Source organism: Lolium rigidum, chromosome 2 (assembly GCF_022539505.1).
Source record: "Lolium rigidum isolate FL_2022 chromosome 2, APGP_CSIRO_Lrig_0.1, whole genome shotgun sequence".
NCBI lineage: Eukaryota > Viridiplantae > Streptophyta > Magnoliopsida > Poales > Poaceae > Lolium > Lolium rigidum.
The window spans coordinates 221,543,342-221,563,175 of NC_061509.1; the positions used below are offsets into that span (position 1 = coordinate 221,543,342).

Genomic DNA, 19,834 nt, shown 5'->3' on the forward strand with positions numbered 1-19,834 from the left:
CCTTCTTCATCGACAACTTATCAGGTCACTTCTAGTGAAACTATATTTTTATTCCGTCACATCTTATGTACTTTACTTGGAGCGTCTATGTGCTTTTAATTTCGTTTTGTTATTTTCATTCTCTGAATAAATTCATGCTCATGTGTGGGAGAGAGACACGCTCCGCTTTTTCATATGAACACTAGTGTTCTTCATTTTTGCTTTTAATGTTCAAGGGCGAAAGTTGATCGCTTCACTTGTTGCTATTTGGTTGGAATCAGAAAATACTTCATATGGTTTGGAATAACTTGATACTTGGAAATTGTTTTGAGCTCTCATTAGATCATGTTTAAGCTCTTGCATCATGTAGTTTAATCTATTAATGGAGAACTACCGTAGAGCTTGTTAAAATTTGGTTTGCATGATTGGTCTCTCTAAGTCTAGATATTTTCTGGTAAAGTGTTTGAACAACAAGGAAGACAGTGTAGAGTCTTATAATGCTTGCAATATGTTCTTGTGTAAGTTTTGTTGTACCTGTTCATACTTGTGTTTGCTTCAAACAACCTTGCTAGCCCAAACCTTGTACTGAGAGGAAATGCTTCTCGTGCATCCAAACACCTTGAGCCAAAACCCATGCCATTTGTGTCCACCATATCTACCTACTATGTGGTATTTTTCTGCCATTCCAAAGTAAATTACTTGAGTGCTACCTTTAAAATTTCATTCCTTTATCTTTGCAATATATAGCTCATGGGACAAATAGCTTAAAAACTATTGTGGTGATGAATATGTAGTTATGTGTCTTAGTTCTTATAAGTTGCTTGTTGAGCGGTAACCATGTTTCTGGGGACGCCATCAACTTTTTACTTTTGTTGGATATCATGTGAGATGCTATGCATGTTCGTCTTGTCTGAAGTAAGTGCGATTTCATGATCAAATGGTTTGAGTATGCATATTGTTAGAGAAGAACATTGGGCCGCTAACTAAAGCCATGTATCATGGTGGAAGTTTCAGTTTGGACATACAACCTCAATCTCTTATGAGAATAGTATCTTTTGTTGAATGCTTAAGCATTAAAAGAGGAGTCCATTATCTGTTGTCTATGTTGTCCCGGTATGGATGTATAAGTTGAGAACAATCAAAAGCGAGAAATCCAATGCGTGCTTTCTCCTTAGACCTTTGTACAGGCGGCATAGAGGTACCCCTTTGTGATACTTGGTTGAAACATATGTCATGCAATGATAATCTGTGTTATCCGAGCTGATTAGGACAAGGTGCGAGCACTATTAGTATTCTATGCATGAGACTTGCAACTTGTAGGAAGTATTATGCATAGCACATATGAATTATTACTACCGCTGACAAAATTGTTTCTATGTTTTCAAAACGAAAGCTCTAGCACAAAAATAGTAATCAATGCTTCCCTCTGCGAAGGGCCATTCTTTTACTTTATTGTTGAGTCAGTTTACCTACTTCTTTCTATCTTAGAAGCAAACACTTGTGTAAACTGTGTGCATTGATTCTTACATGTTTACCTATTGCACTTGTTATATTACTCTATGTTGACAAATATCCATGAGATATACATGTTACAAGTTGAAAGCAATTGCTGAAACTTAATCATCCTTTGTGTTGCTTCAATGCATTCTGCTGAGAATTTATTTCTTATGAGTTAGCTCTTATGCAAGTCTTGTTGATGCTTGTCTTGAAAGTACTATTCGTGAAAAGTCTTTGCTATATGATTCAGTTGCTTACTCATTGTCTTCATCATTGCTTTGAATCACTTCATTCATGTCATATGCTTTACAATAATGTTGATCAAGATTATGATGGTAGCACGTCACCTCAGAAATTATATGTGTTATCGTTTACCTACTCGAGGGCGAGTAGGAACTAAGCTTGGGGATGCTGATACGTCTCCAACGTATCTATAATTTCTGATGTTCCATGCTTGTTTTATGACAATACCTACATGTTTTGCTCACACTTTATAATGTTTTTATGCGTTTTCCGGAACTAACCTATTAACAAGATGCCACAGTGCCAGTTCCTGTTTTCTGTTGTTTTTGGTTCCAGAAAGGTTGTTCGGGCAATATTCTCGGAATTCGACGAAACGAAAACCAAACATCAAAATTCACCGAGACGGACCAGGACACCGAAGGGGAGTCAGAGGGGAGGCCTGGGGCCCCCACACCATAGGGCCGCGCGGGCTCCACCTCTTCGCCTATTTAACCCCTCGTGACCTAAATCTTCGATACCGATTGACGAAACTCCAGAAAAGCTCCAGGGGAGCCGCCGCCATCGCGAAACTCCAATTTGGGGGACAGAAGTCTCTGTTCCGGCACCCTGCCGGGACGGGGAATTGCCCCCGGAGCCATCTCCATCGACACCACCGCCATCTTCATCGCCATCGCTGTCTCCTATGATCAGGAGGGAGTAGTTCTCCCCCGGGGCTGAGGGCTCTACCGGTAGCTATGTGGTTAATCTCTCTCTCTGTACTCCAATACAATGATCTCATGAATTGCTTTGCATAATTGAGATCCATATGCTACTAGTCTATGTGCTACTCATGTGATGTTATTAAAGTAGTCTATTCCTCCTGCATGGTGTAAAGGTGCCAGTGTGTGCACCGTGTGGTTCTTGTCGTAGGCTATGATCATGATCTCTTGTAGGTTATGGAGTTAATTATCATTATGATAGTATTGATGTGATCTATTCCTCCTTTCATAGTGTAATGTGGACAGTGTGTATGCTATGTTAGTTCTTGGTTTATTTTGCAAAGATCTATTATGCTCTAAGGTTACTTAAATATGAATGCCGAATGTTGTGGCGCTTGTTAACTCCGGCTTGAGGGAGCTCTTGTAGCCCTACACAACGAATAGTGTTTGTCATCCAACAAAAGAGTGTATGTAGCACAAATGAGAGAAGTTATTATGTATTATGCGATCAATGTTGAGAGTGTCCACTAGTGAAAGTATGATCCCTAGGCCTTGTTTCCAAACATCGAATCACCGCTTACTTACTGTTCTGTTGCATGTTTACTCGCTGCCATATTTTATTCAGATTGCTATTACCACTCATATACATCCATACTACTTGTATTTCACCATCTCTTCGCCGAACTAGTGCACCTATACATCTGACAAGTGTATTAGGTGTGTTGGGGACACAAGAGACTTCTTGTATCGTGATTGCGGGGTTGCTTGAGAGGGATATCTTTGACCTCTTCCTCCCTGAGTTCGATAAACCTTGGGTGATCCACTTAAGGGAAAACTTGCTGCTGTTCTACAAACCTCTGCTCTTGGAGGCCCAACACTGTCTACAGGAAAAGAAGCGTGAGTAGACATCAATCCTCCTCGGAATCCCGGCAGCGCGACGGCGTGGTGGCGGTGGTGGTGGAGAACTCTGGCAGGGCTTCGCCTAAGAGTTTGCGGGAGAGGTGTGAGGAGGAGGGCGGCTAGGGTTAGGGGAGAGGGGGGCGCCGGCCTGGGTGCCTTGAGGGGTGCGGCCAAGGTGGTGTTGTGGTGGCCGGCCCCCTCCCCTTGTCCCTCATTATATAGGTTGAACACATCTAGGGTTTGCCCAAGTCTTCGAATAAGACCCCAATTCAAAACTGCCATATGGACGAAACCTAGAGGGACAGGGACTCTCCCCTTCCCCCTTGCTTGGCCGGCCAAGGAGGTGGAGTCCTCCATGGACTCCACCCTCTTACTTGGTTGGCAAGTTAGGGTTTGTGGAGTCCCACCGGGACTCCACCTTCCATAGTGATTTCTTCCGAAAGGTTCTAGAACATTCTAGCGCCTTCCATAAATGCATCGGATCATTTCCAAACTTGGAAAGTGACTTCCTATATAGGAATCTTATTCTCCGGACCATTCCGGAACTCCTCGTTATGTCCTAGATCCCATCCGAGACTCCGAACAAAACTTCGAACTCCATTCCATATTCCATATCTACTTAAAACGACATCAAAACTTAAGTGTGTCACCCTACGGTTCGTGAACTATGCAGACATGGTTGAGACTTCTCTCCGACCAATAACCAATAGCGGGATCTGGAGATCCATAATGGCTCCCACATATTCAACGATAACTTAGTGATCAATTGAACCATTTACATACGATACCGATTCCCTTTGTCTCGCGATATTTTACTTGTCCGAGGTTTGATCATCGATATCACGATACCTTGTTCAACCTCGTCACCGACAAGTACTCTTTACTCGTACCATGGTATGTCATCTCTTATGAACCATTCATATGCTTGCAAGCTAATCAGACGACATTCCACCGAGAGGGCCCAGAGTATATCTATCCGTCATCGGGATGGACAAATCCCACTCTTGATCCATATGCCAACTCATACTTTCCGAATACTTAATCCCACCTTTATAACCACCCATTTACGCAGTGGCGTTTGATGTAATCAAAGTACCCTTCCGGTGTAAGTGATTTACATGATCTCATGGTCGAAGGACTAGGTAACTATGTATCGAAAGCTTATAGCAAACTGAACTTAATGACGTGATCTTATGCTACGCTTATTTGGGTGTATGTCCATTATATAATTCACCTAATGACATAACCTTGTTATTAATAACATCCAATGTTCATGATCACGAAACCTTGATCATCTATTAATCAACAAGCTAGTTAATTATACAAGAGGCTTACTAGGGACTCCTTGTTGTTTACATAACACACACGTATCATTGTTTCGGTTAATACAATTATAGCATGGTATGCAAACATTTATCATAAACACAAAGATATATTATAATAACCATTTTATTATTGCCTCTTGGGCATATCTCCAACAGCAATTCGCAAGACTTCATCAAGCAAGCACAATAAAGAAAGGTGTTCCATCTTGTTGCGGTCAAGACCGTCATCATTGAGCTCAAGTGGAATGCGCAAGAGATTAAGGCTTGCTCTTGATAGGGTTTCTTTCTTACCGGTTTCATGGTGTAGTTGGAGACCAATTTATAGTTTAGTCGCCGTACTATCAAGAGGGATCTCGAGTGAGTAATTCGATCATATCCTTCGAAGAGCTCAAACATTTGCATCCTTGCATCATATTTCTTGGTTGTTATTTGGATCTTATCCATGTGATTTTTTAGAGCTTTTTCTTATTCTAATGACAAGGTCTAGTTCATCGAGAATGGTTTTTGCACGGACAACTTGTTGCATTTTTGAGGTTGGAGGTTTTACCGGTATGTCTTTTTTAGATAGGTCAAACCTTTCATAATTTATTTCTATCCTACCTTACTGCACTATGATGGTTCCCTACATGACCTTGTAGATCTTTTTACTAGCTTCGAAACGAGCCCAAGATCATCAAAATCGAGTCCGGATGCTCAAGTTAATAGCATTTCTACCAATCGAATCCCTCTCTTTGTGAGTAGAATCCTCTAGATCTAGATCTTTGAGTTCTTTGTGTTCTCATATTTGTTCTTCCTCTCTTATTCCTCCAATAGCTTTTGTAGCTTTGTTGGAATTTGAGAGAGAAGGATTCGAGCATCTTTGTGGTGTTTCTTGCCATTGCATTTGGTGCCTCGGTTTGAGATTTCCACGAAGATTCGTGGTGGTAAAAGCAAGAAGGTTGTTCCTCTTGGATTCTTGGAACCCTAGAGGATTATAGGCCTTTTGTGGTGATTTCTTGGGAGCTTCCAATTAAGTTAGGGATGCGTGCCCCAAGCTTTGTGTAAGGCCCGGTTTCCGCCTCGAAGAAAATCCCTTAGTGGAACCGTGATGTAGGCCTTGTGGCGAGGGTCACCGGAGAATAAGGTGAGGCGCCTTTGTAGCGCTCGGTGCTCGGTGTGTGATGTGACTACCACATCTTGGGGTGAGGCCTTTATGGCGTTGGTGTGCATCGAGCAACCACACCTCAAGGTGAGGCCATTTGTGGCGTTCAGGAGCACTAAGCCACCGCACCTCTCCAACTGAGATTAACACTCGCAAGAGTGTGAACTTCGGGATATATCATCATCTCCCGAGTGCCTCAGCTATCTCTATACCCGAGCTCTTTACTTATGCACTTTACTTTGTGATATCCATCGTGCTTGAAGTTATATATCTTTCTATCGCATAGTTGCTTGTATTGCTTAGCATAAGTTGTTGGTGCACATAGGTGAACCATAATATATAGGATTTGGGCTTGACAAAGTAAATACTAGTTTTATTCCGCATTTGTGAAGCCCATCTCGTAAAAGTTTTAAACCGCATATTCACCCCCCTCTAAGCGATATCCGTGTCCTTTCAAAAACTACAAAAACAAATACTTGTAAAAGGAAGGTGTTAAGATCCCGTTGAGTAGCAGCACGCGTATTCATGCCTCGTCATCACTTAGGGTCTGATTGGTTGCCAACAATCCATTTTCTTCCACTGGGCCAAAATCCGGGCATTTGGTAGCCCATAACAAAAAGATTTCCTGCATAAAATGGTTCTCAAAGCATCCCAGATACAGAAAAAAGTTTGCCCAAGGAAAATACTCAATTTAAGTGTTTTTTCGTGGCCAGGCTACGAATAGCGCAAAAGTGGGCCCTTCCTGAGTGAAGGCATATGAGCACCTCTACGTAACCTTGGCACAAATTTGTATCATTTTAATCTCTCCTGATATACAAAACGGTGGGCCAGTTTGAAATATGTTGAACACGAAAATGATGCGTATTGATGTTGCGAATCAATTACCATGAACGGTTTTTGGTTTCGTGGAGTATTTGAATGGCAATTTCCTATCCCGTTGAAACTTTTTTAGCCAAATTTAGTCAAATTTTCCGCGCGTTCACGCATTTCAAAATTCCTTGGGCGAGTAGCTTCATCTCACTGTCGCACATGACTTTTGTGTTCATAGTTCTCCATTTTGACCTTCTTATACGAGTATATCTACGTCTTCCCAGTATATTGTATGTAGTTGTAGATCTATTCGTTTGCGAATGTCGAAACCGAAAACTTTGAACACGAAAGTAGTGTCGAATGGTGAGGTGAAGATACTCCCCAAAGGAATTTTGAAATGGTCGACCGTGCGCGAAAATTTGACAAAGCTTGTTCACAAATGGCTAAAAAAGGAACACGGAACCGAGTTTAAAACACTCGACGAAACGATGAACCGATGATGGGAATGGAATCACAATGTCGATGAGCATCTTTTCCATGTGGACCTTATCACGAATCGATGAATGGTTAGGCAGATTAGAGGTGATTATGATTGAAATAGTTTAGTTAACCACAATCCTCCTCGATATGCATACAACCAAACGAACTGCTTCTTGTTTTTCCGACCGGACCCAAGTGAAATTGTTGACATCTAGACATGGCCGTCCGGCCTGCCATCGAGAAGCGGACAGGACTAGTCCAAAAATAAATTATAATAAGTAGATAAAGGTTCATTTAGTTGTAGATTTATCATGTCCAAGCAGAAATCCAAGCAAAAAAAGTGGGAGACCTTCGATTTGGAAGGGTAGACGCCATCAGTGGCCTCAGGACGTTTACTAGGAACAAGGAAGAAAATGCCGCAAGGGTAACACAATATTTTTACTCGATGCAAGATTCTATTGCCATGTGCTTCAAGGAGGTCTTCGACCTTGACTCGTAATGAGTTGAGGGAGCAAAATATTGATGAGAGGTGGATGACCTACTTTGGGTGCAAGATAAGAAGACTAAGGGCATGTTTGTTTGGGCTGTGGCTGGCTGGCTGTGCAGGGAAAGCTGCTGTGCAGATAAAGCTGCTGTGCAGGGAAAGCTGCTGTTTTGAGTTTCACTGTTTGGCAACTTGGTTGGCTGTCTTGCTGTGAACAAATGAATTGTCTAAAATGCCCTAAAGTTTCGACAACATGTATTTTTTTTGTTGATTGAAGTGTATAACTGTATCTATAACTAAAATGAATACACACCAAATAATTGACTGGGATACAACTTTGTATCTGATACATATCCCTACAATTATACACAAATAAAATAGCATTCGTAATGAATATTACAACATCATCGCCAAGGTAGCATGTAGCAGTACTACAGCAGTAGGACCAAGCATCATCATCGAGCTCGGATCTAGAGTATAGAGGGATGGCTGGCTTGCTTCTCACTGCGACGAAGTCGGCTGGGGAGGAGATGAACCGCGGACGACGTAGGCCGAGGAGAGGGTGAGCCGGCGGTACGGTGACGATGTGAATCGTGCAGCCCCGTCGATCTGGGACTGCGGGCGTCAGGCGGGGAGGAGCTCCGGCGGCGGGGGTGAGGTCGTGCGTGGAGGTGCTCCGGCGGCGGGGGGAGGCCGGGCGTGGAGGTGCTCCGGCGGCGGGGGTGAGGCCGGGCGTGGAGGAGCTCCGGCGGCGGGGGTGAGGTCGTGCGTGGAGGTGTTCCGGCGGCGGGGGTGAGGCCAGGCGTGGAGGAGCTCCGGCGGCCGGGAGGACGTCGAGCGTGGAGAAGCTCCGGCGGCGGCGGGAGGTCTGGTGCGGAGGAGCTCCGGGATCGACGGGGTGGAGCACGGGATCGACGGGGTGGGATTCGTTAGGCCTTTTTTTATTTTGGCCCGGGGGATTTCTGGGAGATATTTTTGGAGGCTCAGGTCAATGGGGAGTGGCAGTATGCTCGTAATAACTTCAAAGGACATGTCCAAACCCAGTTAACGTTTCGGTCGCGTGGGAGAAAGCCGCGGGAAGCCGCGGGAAGCACGTCGAGAGGTGCTTTTCCTAGTTTGCCTATTCGGCTCGCAGGCTTTGGCAAAGCCCGAAGCGCAGCCAACCCGTTTGGTTGGTTTGCCTGGCTTTTTTCAGTGGAAAGCCACAGGAAGCCCAAACAAACACCCCCTAAGATTAAAGTGGTACATGCTGAAACCAACAAGATTAAAGAGGAAGCGGCAAGAATCAAGTCTTTATAAGAGGCGACACAAATGGGGTTACAAAGCAAATAATTTGATGGCCGACACTAGCAACATCGACCCAAAAGTGAAAGCTTGGGTTGATCAAACTCGTAGGCGCATTTTAGGGTCGAAGATTGATTTCTATGCATAGGTGACTTAGTGTGATCGTTGGACTTGTTGCATTTTGTTGGCCGACCGTTGATTTTGGTTGCCGTGATTTTGGTATTTTAGCTACAAAATATGAGTTTTTAGTAAATGACAAGATATACGGGTCAAACTTTTATGTGTGTGTGTGCGTGTGCGTGTGCGTGTGCGTTTGTGTGTGTGTGTGAGTGAGGAGGGGGATTTGGGTGCAGGGGTGGTGGTGGTGGTGATAAGCGCAGAGATCCCCATCTCGATGAACAAATGTCGTTAAGGTGATCCATCGAATTGTGGGTTGCCAGACAATTTTTTGAGAGCGTAGGTGGAAATGCATTTAGTGGCCTTGTTGCGTTCTTGTCGTTAAGGTGATCCATCGAACCCGGCCTCTGCGGCAGCCACTCACAACGGCGAAACCGATGAACATGTGGGTGTGAAAGTTTGAATATTGCACCAGCACTTTGTTGCGATCCAAGTGGATCTGTTTCGGGTTCTGTTTGATACAGATATAGTCCTTCATGTTGTTATTGCTTTTGTTAGGTACTTAGGTGTACATCACATTGTAGCTAACTTTTGCTACTTTGTAAAAAAAATGTTACTTATTACAATGTGTCAAGTGTCTCATGTGTGTGTCGTATGTGCGTGGGCACCATGCCATGTGTTGCGGTGTGTGTGCCGCTAGCGTGGCATATATGGTCTGCATTTAAACAAGGCACCCGAACTAAATTTGCGGTGGATTTTTTAAGCTGTGAAAAAATGGGCCATTATCACAAAAACTATTTTTAGTGCATCGCACACAATTTAATTTCAAAACTATCTCTGATTGCCCTTATATTGCACATATTTTTTATAAAAAAAATCTTATGCGATGTAAAGCAAACGGTTTCGTAGCGGAGAAACATGTGCAATTTTCTGGAATCTCCGCGTGGGTAGAAAACTGGAGACGTTTTTATTTACACATCTCACACGAAATTAAAAGAGCTTCCTTGTGTGATGTGGAGTCATAAAAGGCAGGATATGTACTAGTGTGACCACGGTCGGACCTGGTCTGGGTGGCGGCCACCTGCGACGACGAAGCAGGTCAACATGAGCGCATGAAAGTTGGGATATCCTAGTGGTTACTTTGTTCCAATCAAGTGGAGTTGTTTCATGTTTTTATACAGATATCGTCCTTAACTATTAGTTCATGTTGTTGTCGATGTTTGTTAGGTACTTATGTGTACATCACATATTGTAGCTAACCTTTGCTGCTTTGTAGAAAAGAATTTTTAGCTCTTACAGTGTGTCATCCCTCATGTCATGTGTGTGTCGTCAGTCGTGTGTGTGCTGCCGGGTGTGTGTGTGTGCCGCTGGCCAGGCCTCTACGGTCAGTATTTAAAACGGTACGTTAGCCCCGGGTGGCGCGAACAGACAGGCAGACACACACAGAATCCACCCCGTTGTGTTTGAATGGCGGCACCGGCGGCAGCGCAAGGTGGCGAGGAGGCGCCGCTGCTGTACAAGGACGCGTCGGCTCCGGTGGAGGCGCGCGTGCGGGACCTGCTGGGCCGCATGACGCTGCGGGAGAAGGCGGGGCAGATGGCCCAGGTCGAGCGCGTCGTGGTGTCGCCCCGCGCCCTCACGGAGCTCGGCGGCGGCAGCGTCCTCAGCGGCGGCGGCAGCGCGCCCAGCGAACGCGCCACCCCGTCCGAATGGGCACGCATGGTCGACGACACGCAGCGCCTGGCCCTCGCGTCCCGCCTCGCCATCCCCGTCCTCTACGGCGTCGACGCCGTCCACGGGCACAACAACGTCTACGGCGCCACAGTCTTCCCCCACAACGTTGGCCTCGGAGCCTCCAGGGACGCGGAGCTCCTACGGAGGATCGGCCAGGCCACGGCGCTCGAGGTCCGCGCCACCGGCTACCACTGGACCTTCGCGCCATGCCTCGCCGTGAGTCAAATTCAGAAACCTGGCCTCCGGACCGGATTGGTGCTGATTAAGTAGCTGCATACTATTGTGTCTGCTGATGCATTTGGTGTGGAGCAGGTGTGTAGGGACCCGAGGTGGGGAAGATGCTACGAGAGCTACAGCGAGGACCCAGAGATGGTGCGCTCCTTGACCACACTCGTCACCGGCCTGCAGGGTCAGCCACCGGCAGATCACCCTCACGGTTACCCCTTCCTCCACTCGCTTAGGTACTTGCTTTTATTTCCGAAATGGGACAGCCCCAGCTTTTGAATCAATTGATGCATACGGCTCTTTATTACTGTATCGAGAATTTAAGTTACACAATCATTACAAATCACGGATCACTTAAAGTCTTAACATGGATAAACCAAATGAAAATGACAAAGAGGACAAGACGCGACAAATTGTTCATGTATGTCGTCTCTCAGAAGGCCAGCCGCACCGACTGTATAAATGCCGTGCTACCGTCACCAAACGGTTGCACCCAATATCCATGTCCTTGCGCACATACTACGACTGAAGATAGAACTACATATAGATCCAGTGGGTAACCAAAGAGATAACGTGCAGAAACGATGGCAAACTTTTTTGTTAAAGAAAAAATCATTTCGGACATTCCATACTGCTCATAGGAGAGCGCACACACTCATTGTAATGTGATTTTTTTTTCTTTTTTTATCACACAAATCAGCCAGTTACCAAACAAATTCTTGATATTAGTAGGCGGTGAAATATTGAAAGCCATGTGAATCATTCTCCAAAGAATTTTAGCAAATTTGCGTTTTGTAATGTTATCTTTAGTGAGTATGACTTTTCTATGAAAGAATCACATAAAAATTCTGATTTTAAGTGGCACTTTAATCTTCCACATATATTTCTTAGAGTATTCAGAAGGTTCTTGAAGTAAATCGAGATACATAGATCTGACCAAAAATAATTCCGAGGAAGTGAGTCCCAGCAAAAAAAAAAAAATCCTCGCTATCAGAAAGTTTCACCCTCATAAGCCGTAAAACGAGATGAACCCATCTATTCCATTTATATTCCGAAAGAACCCTTCTAAAACCTATGTTTAAAGGGGTACCATTCATAACATGAGCCACATTGACATTTGGATAATTCACAATGCGACAATGTGCTGGGCATCACGACTTCATTGTTTGAAATTTCCCAATTCGAAAATTTCGTTGATTTTTTTCCGGTCAGATGAATTGAACCCTGGTAGCCTATGCATGCACAGCCCATTCCCATAGCCCGACGGTCAGATAGGGCTCGGGCTCTTTCTGCCTTAAGAATGGCCCAAAAGCCCGAAGTGCATAAATTCTATTGTTTTTGTTGAAAGATAGGTGCAGTAATTTTTTATTTTACTCGATCTTTTTAATTAAAAAAACTAAATTAAATAAACAGACAATTGTTTAATGTTTTGAGCCAGATTGGGCTCAGGCCTCGACGGCTTCGGTTCCGGGCCCGGCCCAAGGTATGCCCAAATATAGGGCTGAGCGTGACTTTTGAAACTATATTAAAACAATTTTAAATTTGTAACCTTTCTTCTAGTGAACTCTCTTTAAAATCTGATTTTTTTTACCTAGTGAACAATTTTTTCCTAGCGTTTTGTTTTAAATCTGAACCTTTTTTTAATAGAGAACCTTTATTTATAGTGGCGCAGATGATCAGGATTTCTTTATATAAGTATACAGGCGGTATTTTGGTAGTCAACAAAGAATAAAACGGATCTCCGCGATCTCTTCATGGATAACGAAATGCGTCAGGGTCAACACTTCATGTATCTGGTTTCAGCTTTATTTTGACTCCTTATATGTGCACATGACAGTCCTATAGGGAACAAAGGCTTTCCAGTAACAAAGAACGGCTTTTACCCACTCTTGTGTACAATCTATCGCACCACTCCCAGGGCTGGCATTAAAGAACCGAATGGATTGCACCTATCCTACCTTTCTTTACGAACCGTCTTTCAAATTGGAACATAGTCGACTTTCCAATATATGTGTTGATCCCATCTTTCAGAGAAAGAGCAGAAGGGAACGGTTGCTCGTCATACTAGGTACTTGGCTGGCAGATTGCTTTTGTTGGCTGGCTGATTGCTTTCCTTAATCGCGCCACGGGCTAGGCCCGTAAAGCCGGAGTACGTGAGCGAGGCGGCGCTTCAACTTTCTAAAAGCGAGACATAGGGGGTCCTATAAGATGTCCCTAATTTGGATGCATATAGACACATTTTATAATTTGGAACGTAGGGAAAGTTTTTTGTTGAAAAATAGGTGCAATAATCTACTTTTAGTTCAAAACTAATTAAATTAAATTAACATGCTATTATTTATATTTCAAACCAGGGCTCAGGCCTTGACATTTTTGTTTCTAGGTCGGACTTTATAAATCCTGGCCGAGGTATCCCGGCCGGGTATAGAATTGGGTGTGACTTTTGTATACGTTTGTACAAATGAGTTTTTGTGGTTTGCAGCGATAATGTGCTTGCTTGTGCCAAGCATTTCGTAGGAGATGGTGGTACTCATAAGGGAATCAATGAAGGAAACACCATTTGCTTTCCAGAAGATCTAGAAAGCATCCACATGAAACCTTACCCTGATTGTATAACTCAAGGGGTGGCGACGGTCATGGCATCGTACTCTCAATGGAATGGGGAACCTTTGCATGTCAGTCGCTATTTTGCTCACAGATGTTTTAAAGGGCAAGCTAGGCTTCCAGGTAGTGAAGCCTATGGTGTTTGGCTAATTGGTAGATTGATGCAAGCTTTGGTTATGAACAGTGAACATGACAATTTGTGCAACTCTTGGTTCATAGGGTTTTGTGGTGTCAGACTGGGAGGCTCTCGACAGGCTCAGCGAGCCTAAAGGTTCTAACTATCGCGAGTGCATTGCAAAGTCAGTTAACGCTGGAATGGATATGGTACAATTCATTAACTGGTCACATAAAATATATTCTGCTGCAACCAGTTCATTCACATTTGCTCAGAGCTCTACAGATTATGATCCCTTTCAGATTCGAGAAGTTCTTGGAAGATCTCGTGTCCTTGGTGGAGACAGGGGAGATACCAGCGTCACGGATTGATGATGCTGTGGAGCGAATTCTAAGGGTTAAGTTCATATCTGGAGTGTTTGAGCATCCCTTTTCAGAACCGGCTCTACTCGACGTAATTGGTTGTAAGGTAAAATGCATTTTTTTTTTATAAAGGGCGCTTTATTACTTTTAAAGTAAAAGAATCCGGCCTCTGTATAGTTAGGATGCACACAGCCGTAACAGTATAGTTATTACAACCACAAAGTCACAAACTAGTAAGAGTATACGAAAGCAAAACTGTGTGAGAATACAAGACATACATAAAGTCTAAGCCGGAGGACCTAGACAGGTGTCACGCTGTCACCCATGTTGGGAAAAAATATCCCTCGCTGTATCCTCCAATCGTGTAGATACCTCCATAAAGAGGTTGCGATGTTCCACCCGTTAAAGAGGCAACCGTAAACGTAGAGTAGCCGTGCACCAGTATATGACCTGCATGAGCTTAGAAGATATATTGTTAAAAACCTTGTCATTTCTAAAATGCATGTTTGTGCATCAATGAATATGTTGGTTCCTGTCAATTCTTCTCATTGTTGCTGTCCGTTTGAACTGCCTCACATTTTTCACTTACTATGTTTGATATGAATACATGACCAATTATTAACCTTTCAGGAGCATCGGCTGCTCGCACGTGAGGCCGTTCGAAAGTCTTTAGTGCTTCTGAAAAATGGCAAGAATCAGAAGGAACCATTCCTTCCATTAGCCAAAAACGAAAAAAGAATACTCGTTGCAGGGACACATGCTGACAATATTGGATATCAGTGCGGTGGATGGACGATAGCTGCCACTGGAGAGAGTGGAAGGATAACTCTTGGTAAGAAAAGAAAAACTCAAATCCGTAAGAATATATGCATGACATTTTGTATTTGATGGAACACTTGCCATAAACCTGTGTACTAGATAAAATGTTTCTCCTTTGAAATTCTAGATAGGCTTCTAGCTGATAAGTAGCTACGGAAAATCTATTACCTGTATTCAGGTGTCATGATCCATAAAAACGTGAAACTGTTGTTTAGAAATTGAAGTTTAAGATGTTTGAACTGGATGTAGGGACAGTTTCATTTTTAGGCTAAAGTGTTTCATGTCTTGTACTGAAAGCCAAAACAATATACGAAAGACGCCACGATACCAATTTACTGGTCTATATCAAAACAACAGCATACAAGATGCCTCAAAAGAAGCTACAACCAACCACAAGGCAGAACTGAACAAGCTGTGGGCATTTCATATTTCCATAACTGGATTTTGGGTGGAAATTAAGCTCAGACACAATGTTTCCTTGATATGCATATAGCACATTTCCCTTTTCTTTTCAAGCCAAAGCATCATCATCTTTAGTAGCAGTGGTATTTATTTTAAACATTTTCTTGTTAAGCCTGCACTGCACAATATTATTTTGAACTCAGCTATCTATGTTACCTAAACCAACAGGTACAAGCATATTAGAGGCCATACGGGAATCCGTTGGAGTGGAAACTGAAGTCGAGTATAAGGAATGCCCAACAGAATCTGCCATTGAAACTGGCAAATTTTCCTATGCAGTTGTTGTTGTCGGGGAGGTTCCCTATGCTGAATCTTCGGGAGATAGAACCGACCTTAGTATTCCATTTAATGGCTCTGATCTGATTACTCGTGTTGCTAGTAAAGTCCCCACCCTGGTGATTGTTATATCTGGAAGGCCCTTGGAGATTGAGCCACAAGTTCTTGAGAAGGTAGAAGCTCTAGTTGCTGCCTGGCTACCCGGAAGTGAGGGCATGGGAATTGCTGATTGCCTCTTTGGAGACTATGATTTTGTGGGCACATTGCCTGTGACTTGGTTTAGATCTGTCAACCAACTGCCTATGAATGTTGGAGGATCTAACTATGATCCATTATTCCCTCTTGGATATGGGTTGAAATGTTCACAAGTGATGGACATTTAGCATAATCTTGTGAATGATTTGGTGTCACATTTGAACAGTCTCTACAATGTTACATTCATGTGCTGTAAATTTGAGTTTTGGGTTGTGTAAAAGAGAAATAATGTCTTGCTGAATAGTACATGGTATAAGGTATTTGTCCTTTCTATTTCAGTGTCAACTATGCCAATGATCGTAAATACCTGAAGTGGTCTATTTACTTGACTGGTCAGTTTTTGTTTGCTCGGTCTAATATTTGTTACACGTGCTGATGCCCAAGGAAAATGATTTGAGCCGAACCCGAACAAATATTGACCTTATCATGAAATGGCACTGGCGGAACCATCAAATGGATTACGAAGAGCCATTTTTCCCGGCGGATAGACAGCTCAATCTCTATGAAAATTCACTTAGAGAAAATAAAACGGGCAACTTAACGGCAAAAAAAAAGCATCTTATAAATAGGAAAACCTATTGTCGCAACTTTTTTTCAACACTTCCAGTAGAAAATTTCTGACACTAGCATAAGCTAGGGACACTGGGACATGATGTTTAACAAATTCCTTTCTATGACCAACCAAAATAGATACCATTATACACGTGAGTGAGACATAATATAGTGTAAGAGGTACAATACAACGGAAAATGGATGAATTCTAAGTTGGCAATCAGCTGAGACTCCAAAGAATATGCAACCGGACATAAATTAAAATTACAAGCGATTTTACAACAATGAAGATGTCAAGATCCCGTTGAGGAGCAGCAGGCGTATTCATGCCTCATCATCACTTAACAAATCTTCGGAGAAATAGTGGTATTATCATCACTCAGTGGAACAGCAATGATACACACACGAGAGTAATCAAAGCAAGCAAGCTGCCTTGAGCTCTTTGGCCACTACTAGCAACAACCTCTCGCTGGGGGACTCCGTCGCAAGAAAGCCCTTCCTTGCCTTCTCTGCACTCATGGGCAAACAGGCCTGGTGGGTACTTGCCATAGAGGTTGATGTAGCTGAACATTGTCGACGCACAGTCATTGCTCTCGTCATTGATGTACGTATTGAACGGGCATGCAAATTCTTTGAAAGAGCCGCAGCACTCCTTAGCAGGAAATTTCGGCCCTTTGCACTGGCTTGTGATGATTGTGTAGTTTTGGAACTCAAAGTTCATCGGGCAACCTGATAAGCATAGGTATGAGTAATAAACAGAAAGTATACTAGATCAAGGTACCAAAAGTCTTAAACATTTTTTTCCCTCCGAAAAGTCTTAACCATGGATAGATGTATGCCACAGACAGCACACATCACAATGATGGTTGATGATTGAGGGTCTGGATCTAGCTTGACGTTAGTTGGTACTGCAATTTTATCTTGTATGTATTATTTACTGAAGAGAAAATACAAGAATATGTACTTATGAGCTGCCTCGAAACATTTGGTTATTTGCAGCTAGAAGCCTAGAACAAACGCGCCTAATTAATTTTTGCTAACTTGCAGAAACATGCTATGATCACCTCAGCTAATTTGTTACAATAGCATAGTACTTCTTGTTAGACAAACAGCTTAACGCTTCTAACCGGACAACCAAATAGAGGCTTTTCACTATCTGGACACCGCACGTCTTACCATACAGCAACTTCCTGTTGTTTTACCATCACAAGCTGAACAAATATCCTTTGCAGCACTATATTACTGTGTTCTCTACCTACGGATGAACATAGTAATTAAGAAAACGCAAGCATCCTTTCATCTAGAATACGGTGGCAGCAAACAGCCAGTTCGAAACACCACACCACATAGAAAGCCGGTCTCTAATCTCCAAATTAGATGCTATTATCAGTCAGAGCATGAAATGCGGTCTGGTAGGCAAACCATCTCAGGACTTCAAAATCGGTAACATCATCGGAAAGCTATGGCCCTCACATCCCCCAATTCCCCCACTCATCTACCTCAACCATCACAGTATTCCGGAGTTTGGTTCACAATAACCATCCCTTATTCCTAAATTGCTCTCCATCTGCAGGAACAATGATGAAATCAATCCAAGGCACCACCAGTGCTAGGTGCTACCCCGATCTGAAGACATGGCATGCGTTTCTTCGGCCTAGCACGGATCAGGGAATCCGCACTCCCTGCATCTACGCGGAGCATCTAACTAACAGCACCAGAATTCAACCTCGGCTTTAGAACAAATTCCGAAACAAGCATGAATTAGAGGGTGGAGCTTAGACAGGAGGATGAGAAAGGGAACTTACTCTTCTTGGCCTGCAGCAAGCTTCTCCCCGTAGATCCGGCGCTCCCCTGGAACACGCTGTCTGTTCAAGCATCAGCACAACAAACTATGTCAGAAACCAAAGCGAGCGATCGAGGCGGAAAGGAGTACCGAAGCAAAGAGCACGCAAACGCACCGGAGATGAAAGGGGAAGCCGAGGCGAGTCCGACCAGGACGGCGGCGGTGAAGAGGAGCAGCAAGAACCCACGGCCCGCGGCCATCGCGCGCGCGTCCCTCCGACCCAGCGCGAGAGCTTCCGCGCGCTGCTCCTGCTGCTGCTGCGACTCCCCGAGGTTGGAACCCCGCTTCGCCTTGTCGGATCTAGACCGCCGGTGGCGGACGGCGCTGGTGGAGGAGAGGAGAGGAGAAGCTGCGACTGCGAGCCCACGTGCGCGCCTCGACGTTCCGCGCTGGTGCTTGTAAGCTCTGTTGCTGCTGCCTGCCTACAGCTGCAATTAATTAGTGGCGCCGGATGCTGCGAGCTGGAGGAGCTGGAAGAGGGAAGGAGAGAGGACGACGCGACCACGCGGACGCGTTTTGTTCGGCGTTTATCGGTGTGGTGTTTTCTCCCATTTGTTTATCTGCCCTGATGACGGTGAGATGATTCCGGGAGCGAGCGACAGAGGTTTACGGTAGACCTGGGACTGGGACAGAGACGGCAGATAGGCGAAGCGGTCAACATTTTCATTTCATTAATCTTTGTTGCTAGTGCTTCTTGTGGCAAGAAAGTTCTTCATATGGTAGCTCCACAAATGGCAGGTGATAGGTTGATCAGAATGCAAATCAAATTACACGATCTCGTGAGTGGTAAACCTAGCCACCGCCTCTCCTCGAAGACCCCTCCTCTGGCAGGCTTTGACGGCTTCGAGAAGTGAGGAACCTGATCTATGAGATGAGTTTCTAATAAAAATATAGCTTTCAATGGATTAGTTTAAGTTTTTGTCCGCCATCTTCTATCAATAGAGATGGCATCATCTTTTGTCAATAGAGATCGCATCATCTACAATAAGTGATTTTTATCGAAAAATACATGATATTTATTCTTTAACACATCGTTCGACTACGAGATCTTCTTGCCGGTGTCAATGGTGGCATTGAAAGGTTTATTTTCTCGTCTTTCATATTAGATTTTTTCTCATGGTTACCGCGAGAAGCATTATTCTCGCAATATTTATCCCGATAGCTACATCTTTAATAATGGTGATTCGTATTCTCAGCTCTCCAACAATTTAAACATGTTGTTTGATTGCTTTTTCCTGAAATAATGGTGTTGGTATTCTGAAAGATCGAGCGGAGGCTGTACTTGTCATGGACGTAGTCAAACTCAAAATGGTTGTTGAGCCTTTCAACAGTTCAAAACTTCTACCGTGATGCCGTCTCCACTCGGGCAGCTGGCTGCTTCCTACTAATAGCAAAGATACCCGCAAGAACGACGTGCCAGTTGCCAGCTAGTCTGGTGGATATCTTCCAAGTGCCCCACAGCTCACGGCACGGCAGAATACCACTTCATCGACATGCGATCCACCACCAATGATGCTTGTACCAATCAACGACGGTCATCAATAAAGTAAGTGCCCATTTTTGTCAAACAGAACGTGGCCAAGCCAACCCAAGACTGTTTCTCTTGGGTGAGAAAATCGCTTGGCCTGT

At 43.9% G+C, this 19,834-nt stretch overlaps 1 protein-coding gene and 1 pseudogene across 1 annotated transcript; one reads left to right on the forward strand and one right to left on the reverse strand.

Moving 5' to 3' along the window:
- Positions 1-10,425: 10,425 nt before the first annotated feature.
- Positions 10,426-15,938, forward strand: LOC124690578 (annotated as a pseudogene).
- Positions 15,939-16,460: 522 nt separating this feature from the next.
- LOC124693013 (GPI-anchored protein LLG1-like) lies at positions 16,461-18,720 on the reverse strand. Its single transcript, XM_047226455.1, has 3 exons — positions 18,321-18,720; positions 18,168-18,227; positions 16,461-17,091 (listed from the first exon to the last, which is right to left on the reverse strand). Exons 1-3 carry the CDS (start codon positions 18,403-18,405, stop codon positions 16,742-16,744), a joined length of 495 nt encoding a protein of 164 aa, XP_047082411.1. The 5' UTR covers positions 18,406-18,720; the 3' UTR covers positions 16,461-16,741.
- Positions 18,721-19,834: the final 1,114 nt, after the last annotated feature.